The 8,699-nt window shown below is 40.4% G+C and overlaps 1 protein-coding gene across 6 annotated transcripts in view; it reads left to right on the top strand.

Moving 5' to 3' along the window:
- Nucleotides 1-2,779: 2,779 nt before the first annotated feature.
- The window catches only part of ccdc177 (coiled-coil domain containing 177), a 12,162-nt gene continuing 6,242 nt past the window's right edge, over nt 2,780-8,699 (top strand). For 3 of the 6 annotated variants that reach the window (XM_087291127.1, XM_087291131.1, XM_087291126.1), the window contains exons 1-2: nt 2,780-2,910; nt 4,942-7,424. In XM_087291127.1, the coding sequence (XP_087147253.1) occupies nt 4,948-7,424 (2,477 nt within the window). In that variant the 5' untranslated portion in view covers nt 2,780-2,910; nt 4,942-4,947. Of the gene's footprint in view, nt 2,911-4,941; nt 8,067-8,699 lie in introns of all 6 variants that reach the window. The other 3 variants (XM_087291130.1, XM_087291129.1, XM_087291128.1) reach the window with 1 other exon arrangement.

Raw genomic sequence — 8,699 nt, 5'->3', positions numbered from 1 at the left:
TAATCAAGTAAATATTATATTGTATCAAGTTCAACAATCCACTCTCACGTCTGTTACCAAGCAACAAACCCTGCTTGAGCTGCTAATGAGTTAGACATAAGCTGTGTCCCAAATCGTATACTTATGCACTATTCTACGCCATTTTGTAGTATAAATAGTGCAAGTAGTGTGTTCACACTAAAAATAATAAGTGTACTTTAATTACCCGGATGATGCACTCAATCAGCTGCTAAAATGAAGTGTGTAATGATGGACACTTCACGCACTCAACGACCGCAGGCTTGCTTACATAGCGGAAGGGGCGGAGCTATCAGGCGCATATGTTGGATAACTTTATTTATTTTGGATGGTAAAAGCAAAATTCTCCTACAAGAGTGATTATAGCGCCTCCCGATGGTGAATGCGGCAATTCTCACGGCAGGTATTATTTAATATTTCGGTCGTTTATTTCACTGATTTGGCGACCGTCAAACGTCATCAGGGAAACGGATTGAATTTCCGCTTGGTAAAAAAACATTAGTGTGCCATCTGGGTTGCCACTACATACATGTAGGCTGCGTCCGAAACCGCCTACTACTCAGTAGGTACTGCATTTGAATTTAAACGTACGACTCGGCCGTTAGAAATGTACATTCTATACAGTATGAATGTGAAAAGTATGAATGGAATTCGGTCATACTACATCCGCCATTTTGTCATGGTCACGTGACCTACCTGCGTCAGTTGCATCGCCTCACTTGTATTCATAAATTCTCTCATGGGGCATTATGGGGTAGCGCAGCGTGCATGGGATGCGCACTTTAGAATCTCGCCGGAAGTAGTAAGTCATCCGGGTACTTCTCGCATACTGATTTTCGAATTCTATGAATTTGGACATACTACTCGGCTCGCATACTGGTTTTAGCATACTATATAGTATGGAAGTATGCGGTTTCGGACGCAGCCTTACTATCCTGTTGAGTGTGTAAGTGCATAATATAGTGCATGAGTGCATAGTGTATAGTGTGCCATTTGGGACGCAGCGAAAATAAACTTGTTAAACAAAACTGGTTATGTTCCGAAATGCTTTGTTGTTCTCTGTATTGCTAGTTACAGTTCCTAACTGTAATATAATGTTGGATGGCAGTCTGTAATTACTTTTAAGTGTTTTGTTGTTGAAATGTAACATTTTCAGGGTTATCCAAAAGTCCTTGTACCATTACCATGTTCACTTCTAATTTTCAATCATCAGTAAATGTATGCCATTGTTTGACATAAATAAACAGGGGGACGAATAATTCTGACTTCAACTGTACTGTGAAAATTTCCTTGCTCTATTAAACGTAGTTTGGGAAATATTTAAAAAAGAAAGAAAAAATCAAAGGGGGCTAATAATTCTGACTTTTTCTATTTAAATCATAATTGCTTCAAATAATAGGAAGAAGACCCTGCTGAAAAAATCCAGCTTAAACCAAGCCTGAGCTGGTTGGCTGGTTTTAGCTGGTTGACCAGCCTGGTTTTAGAGGGGTTTTGGCCATTTCCAGGCTGGTTTCCAGCCATTTCCAGCCTGGTCTTAGCTGGTCAGGATGGAAAATGACCAGTCAAATCCAGCTAAAACCAGCTTGACCAGCCTGGTTTAAGCTGGACATAGCTGGTTTTGGCTGGACTCCCAGCTTGGCTAGGCTGGTCAAGCTGGTTTTAGCTGGTCATCTCCCAGCTTGACCAGCTAAGACCAGGCTGGAAATGGCTGGAAACCAGCCTGGAAGTGGCCAAAAGCCCTCAAAAACAAGCTTGGTCAACCAGCTTAAACCAGCTAACCAGCCTAGGCTGGTTTAGGTTGGATTTTTCAGCAGGGCGAAGAAAAAGAAAAAAAAAAGAAATGTTTTTCTTTTCCATAGAAAATAAATTCATCTGTTCATTCATTCATCAAAGTGTATTTTTTGGAATTTTTACTTGGCAGTTGAGTGAATTGTTGCAGATTAATGTTTTGTTAATGACATTTTTTGTGATAGTTCTGAGTATAGTTGTTATTGTGTGTATATGTATGTATGTATGTATGTATGTATGTATGTATGTATGTATGTATGTATGTATGTATGTGTGTGTATGTCTAGTGTAAAGTTTATTTTATTAAGTGCCCAAATAGTTCAACCAATATGAAAATTCAGCAATTGTTTATTCACCTTTTACCTTTTCAAAAACTTTTTGCATCGCTTTCTTCTGTTTAACACAAAATAAGATATTTTGAAAAATGCTGGTAGCTGCATCTATTTACTTATCTGCATCTTATTTAATTGTTTTCCTACTACCGAAGATGATGGGTGCCAGCAACCAGTATTATTCAATATCTTCTATAGACAATAGAAAAAATTAACTCAAAGGTTTCAAACTGATGATGTAGAGTAAACGATGAGGTATTTTTTTTCTATCTCGGGTTAGCTGTCCCTTTAAGATTGAAAAATTAGGCTGCGCTGATTTTACCATAGACATATTATCTTTGAGTATAGCGCCCTCTAGTGTAAAGATAAGCTTATTACAGAATTGGACAGACTGCCGCTGTCAGATTGTTTTTCTCAATAACCCCTGCTGCAGCGTTTCGCAAAAATACTCATTTGAATGCAGTCTGGTATGTTACATACTTAAAGATGCATATTAAATAACGCATTCTTGGCCATAGGCATCACGACAGCACGTTCACTCTCTGTTCATATGGACAAAGGGCTGAATGTGGACGGTATTTTTAGAGCAGAGTCACACGGAGGCGGAGCGCGGATGCTTCACGGCCAAAGATGCGAATGTCAAACAGCAGGTGGAGACTGACTGCTGAAGGAAAGAAACCAGACGAGAGCCGACACATACTATTAAACCTATTCGATGGAGAAGAGAGGAAAATAACAGTGATGCGCTCTGAATGAGTGGGCCGGGAGAGCGGTAAGAATCTTTTCTTTAAGGTCGTGATATTTTGGCGATGTCGTGCGCTGTTTTTGTGGGCAAGTGATTTCTAGCGCATTCGTGTAATCAGATATTATTGCGCTGCTGGGTGTGAGGAGAACCGCATAGACTACTGTATGTGGTATCAAAACATCTGCTCTGGAAAATAATTTGAGAAGTGAGAGGCTGTTTTGTGTAATTCTGTTTTAGATGACACTTGCTAATGCAGCATGTCTGTTAAACAGCGTTTGTTTACTGTACAAACATCTGCCTTTTTGGGGCCTATAGACCTATTTTGGTAATCAAAGCTTACGATAGATGGGATACATATGCTAAATGTCACTAAAGTCATGGAAATATGGCATGTTTTGGACATTAAAATAACAAAATTGTACGTTTGATAGATAGATAGATAGATAGATAGATAGATAGATAGATAGATAGATAGATAGATAGATAGATACATACATACATACATACATACATACACATGTGTATTTCTGTTTTAGATGACTTTGCTTATGCAGCATGTCTGTTGAAACAGCGTTTGTTTACTGTACAAACAACATCTGCTTTTTTGGGGCCTATAGACCTATTTTGGTAATCAAAACTTACGATAGATGGGATACATATGCTAAATGTCACTAAAGTCATGGAAATATGGCATGTTTTGGACATTAAAATAACAAAATTGTACGTTTGATAGATAGATAGATAGATAGATAGATAGATAGATAGATAGATAGATAGATAGATAGATAGATAGATAGATAGATACATACATACATACATACATACACATGTGTATTTCTGTTTTAGATGACTCTGCTTATGCAGCATGTCTGTTGAAACAGCGTTTGTTTACTGTACAAACAACATCTGCTTTTTTGGGGCCTATAGACCAATTTTGATCATCAAAGCTTGCGATAGATGGGATACATATGCTAAATGTCACTAAAGTCATGGAAATATGGCATATTTTTGACATTTAAATAACAAACTTGTACGTTAGATAGACAGACAGACAGACAGACAGACAGACAGACAGACAGACAGACAGACAGACAGATAGATAGATAGATAGATAGATAGATAGATAGATAGATAGATAGATAGATACATGCATACATAGATAGATAGATAGATAGATAGATAGATAGATAGATAAACAGACAGACAGACAGATAGACAGATAGATTGATAGACAGACAGATAGATAGATAGATAGATAGATAGATAGATAGATAGATAGATAGATAGATAGATAGATACATAGATACATAGATAGATACATAGATAGATACATGCATAGATAGATAGATAGATAGATAGATAGATAGATAGATAGATAGATAGATAGATAGATAGATAGATAGATAGATAGATAGATACATGCATAGATATATAGATAGATAGATAGATAGATAGATAGATAGATAGATAGATAGATAGATAGATAGATAGATAGATAGATAGATAGATAGATAGATAGATTTGCTGTACAAACAACGTATTTTATTGACCTATATAAAACTATATTGTTTTTAAGGCATCCAGTCTATTCATTTCACAAACCCAACTGAATTTAAATAACCAATAGGAAATGATAGGTAAGAATGCATCATTTTAATAATAAAATATGACCTAGAAGTTTGGCAATTGTGTTTATGAGCAGATAGATAGATAGCATGACACATATTGAGGTTTTACATACATGCATGATTGCATCTGAATCACAAACTCTAAAAATAGCAACTCTTTGAGTTCTTTTATATTGCCCAGCATGCATGTGTAACCTAATTACCCCGAAGCGGGAAGCGTCATCAAATGCAGAAGCAAAGCGTAAAAAATATGCATGCATGTGCAAGCTTTGTGGCGTCCCTCAACCTTAGATAGCACTCTTAAGCCTTGATCTCTACACAGAACATAATAATCCCTGTGATTCCATGATAGAAAATCTGCTTGTGGGTTATCCATCACCATCATTGAAACACTGCAGTATTCACTCTTTTTCTGCTTTATATTGTACAGTGAACCATGGTGGACCCATTGGAACCCGATGACCAGAGTAAATTCAGGGGGGCCCAGTTTGAAAGCCCAGCTGCTGCCTCTGAAGCACCATGTCTACCTGAGCCAGGTGATGATAAAGATGTTAGTGTGGATTCCAGCCCACAGACATCACCGGGTACTGACCCTGTACAAAGCTCTCAAGAACCATGCCAGCAGCAAAACAGTCAATCAGAAGAGGTAAAACTGCATCTGGACCTTTACAATTTTGATTCGCCAGTTGCAGAAGGTAGTCGGTATGTACTGACAAGCCCTCGCTCTCTCGAGGCATGTGCACGATGTGGAGTGAAACCTGTGGAACTTCTGCCACGTCCACTGTCTGATTTTGCACGAGAAGCACCTGGCCGCAGCATGCGTGTCGCAACAGGAATGTTTGAGATATATGAGCGGGATAGACATGCTAAACTCCGTCACTGTAGAGAAGAGAGAGAGCGGATTATCAGAGAGGAGAAAAGGCGATTTCTGCAAGCAGCTCTCAACAATAATAGTGGTACACTGGCTTCAGAGAAGTCTGAGGACACTGTAAATGCTGCTTTGTCTCAACAAACCAATCATAGTGTAACAAATCCAGCCCCCAAAATGGCTCCACCTTGTAGCACCGCATCCAAAAAACAATCAACATCAACTGCTCCTAAAAGCGTGATAGCAGGATCCGGACAAGTGACTTCAGTATCCATATCAAGTTCTCCTCCGGCCTCAAAATCTAGTCCAGTGAACTCTGCTGCTCCTTCCAAAGTAACCTCTGCAAAAAAGTCCAAGTCACTTGAAGTAGAATCTGGGAGAAAACCTTCAGTAATCCAACGATCAATTCAGTCAGTTCCTGGAGGACAGGGTCAAAAAAAACCTACCACAAAGGCTCCAAATACTTTCCCCAGATCAATACCAAAGCCTTCTTCTTTTCCAAGGACACCAACTTCACTTGCTCCAATAGTGTCGAAATCTGCTGTCCAAAGTCCTGCTAATGGCATCACGGGTACATTTGGGCAGCATAATGGACATATTATCTCCAAGTCAAAGGTTAGGTGCAGAAGCCATTCTCTGGAGTCTTTGCAGCGAAGGCGTGACACATTTAGTTCTTCTACTGCTTCAACCACAAACACAACAACTACCACGTGTACCTCCTCTGAGTCTGCTTCTTCATCCTATAGCTGGGATGGGGCAAGAGATCACTGGGCTAAAACATCAAGCCCTCGTGCCCGCACTTTAGCTACATTTAACTCCCTGATGGGTCGCAGTTTGAGCTTGGGAGACCTTAGCCATTCTCCACAGACTACGCAAAAAGTGGAGCGCATTGTGAAAGAGGTGAGGCGCAGAGGACTTAAAGCTGTTCCTGAACGTGACCGAAAGATTGCTGCGTTAATGCTAGCTAGGTACCAAGAGGAGGATATAATGAGCCAGACACGCTATGTAGCACACCTGCAATGGGATAGTGAGCGGCGAGTAGAGGAGCTGAGAAGGGAACGTGAAGATCGTGAGAAGCAGAGGGCCGTGCAGCAGTGCCAACGTGCATGGCAATCACAAGTTTCAACCAGACAGCGCTGGCTTAATCAGCAGGAGCGTGAGGCTGCTGATGCGAAACTTCGCCAAGCTGTGGAAAATGAGGAGCGTTGGAAGGAGTTGGCTGAGCAACAAGAACGCAGCCGCTTGCAGAAACTGCAACAGGCTGCCCGCGAGGAGAAACACAAGAAGGCATTACAAGAACAGAACCTTAAAGCTCTGGAAGAGGAGCGAGCTGCCATTCTTGAGCAAGAGAAACTGCTCCTCAAGGAGAAGCTGACAATTGCTGAGCTGAAGCGACAGGAGCGAGAGCACCAGATTCAAGAGGAGCGTCGTGGACTCAACCGTGCTGAGAAGAGACGGCATGCCGCTCTCATCCAAGAAATTGCGCGCCGTGAAACAGACGAGCGTGAAGAAGCACGGAGAACAGCGGATGAGAAGCTAAGCAGGTCTTTGGAGAACTATGAGCAGATACAAGAAAAACGAGCGCAAGAGCTGAAGGAGAAAGCTAAACGAGAAGGAAAGCTGATCCAGAAAGCGAGACGCAGTGCCGAAATACGTGAGCAACAGCAGAAAGAACAGATGGAGGCAAAAGCTAGGGAAGCTGAAAGACGAGCACAACAAGCCGCTCAAGTAGCTGAAGAACGGGCTCGGGAGAAGGCCCAACGTGCGGTGCAAAGCAGGCAGGAAAAAGAGCGACTTCAAAGGCTTAACCGCCAACGGGTGGAAGAGGAAGAGAAAATGCGCCGCTTAGAATTGTTGCAGTCCATCGAGCGGAAACTGGAAAAAAGTGAACAGATTTTCAGAGAAAAGCGTGCAGTGTTGGAAAGTGCCCGATCAGTGGCACGTGCGTCTTTCCACGTGCGGGATCGTGTTCGCGAAGAGACGAACATGCGCACCTTTGACAAGATGGCCCTGGAGGCTCAGCTACAAGCAAATTTAGTTGAAAAGTGAGCATTTCAACTGTGAAGCTTATTTGCTTTTTCCATGCACCTCTGTGTAGAAATAAGCTGTGCTTGAGCCTACATGCTAGCCCCACCACCAAATTACAGCAACACTTTTGATGGTCATGCCATCTAAAGATTCATTAACTCCTGATGCTGGATCATTTTCATCATGCCACCTGAAGAAATATTTTTCTGTATTTATATGTTTTAAATGTTAACCTAAGAACTGTGTGCTTATGTGTGGATGATCATATTGATGTCTGGGCATGCTTGCTTTTTGAAAACTGGCAGCCATGCTGCTTTGAGAACCGTATATAAAGAGTTCATTGTTTACAAGGACGTTTGGCACTATTGCAACGGTGATGACTGCTTTCTAAGGGTGGCTTTATTTCTTAGAACAAGAAAGAGAAAAGAGGAGGGGAGGCCTCTCCCGGAGTAAATCTTTTTAGGGAGATTCTTGTTTTTGGAATATAGGCCACAGGACCAACTCTAATGAAATGCTGACCCAGCATTACATCATAGAGTCAGGACATGACAAAGAATGATCTCAGCACAGTGTAACTGCTGATGAAGCACAAGAGTCTTTGGTCAGCAACAGACCCAGCAGGGCTCAAATCCATACTGACATCCCCTGCATTCCTCCAGGTGTGTTAATTTCCCTTTTTACCTATCCTTTTTGTTTTCCCCTCATGAACTTCATTTATGGTATTCCACTTCTTAACTGTGTATGGCATGTTCAGAATGGATTACCAGCTTGCTATTTACGTTTGCTGTATACTGCCACTGTTTGAAAATGAAACAGTAGGCATCATGAACAGAATACTGCACAATCGTCTTGGCATTATTAAAAAATAAACCCCATGTGGTCATTATGCAGAAATAATTGATCACAGAACTCTTAGAAATGTATTATGCCTCAGGCATACATGGTAAATCTTGCAAAAATAAAGATGATTTACAGTATTAACACTCTTAAATATCTGCATTTAAAGTTTTATCTGAGATATATATATATATATATATATATATATATATATATATATATATATATATATGCGTGTATGTATATATATATATATATATATATATATATATATATATATATATATATATATAAAATATAATGTTTTCAGTGCAACAATGCTCAACAAGGCATCCCAAATGACGTGACAGGCAACTTGCTGCCTCACCTGCCCACCTCCAAACACTACTCCAGTCAGGCAAATGCTGTACTAGCTCGCAAAATAGCTATAACGTTAATGTAATCCTCCTATAACC

Source organism: Danio rerio, chromosome 17 (genome assembly GCF_052040795.2).
Source record: "Danio rerio strain M-AB ecotype USA chromosome 17, GRCz13ab, whole genome shotgun sequence".
NCBI lineage: Eukaryota > Metazoa > Chordata > Actinopteri > Cypriniformes > Danionidae > Danio > Danio rerio.
The sequence above is the reverse complement of the archived record's forward strand: the minus strand, read 5'-3'. Positions and strand labels throughout refer to the sequence as shown.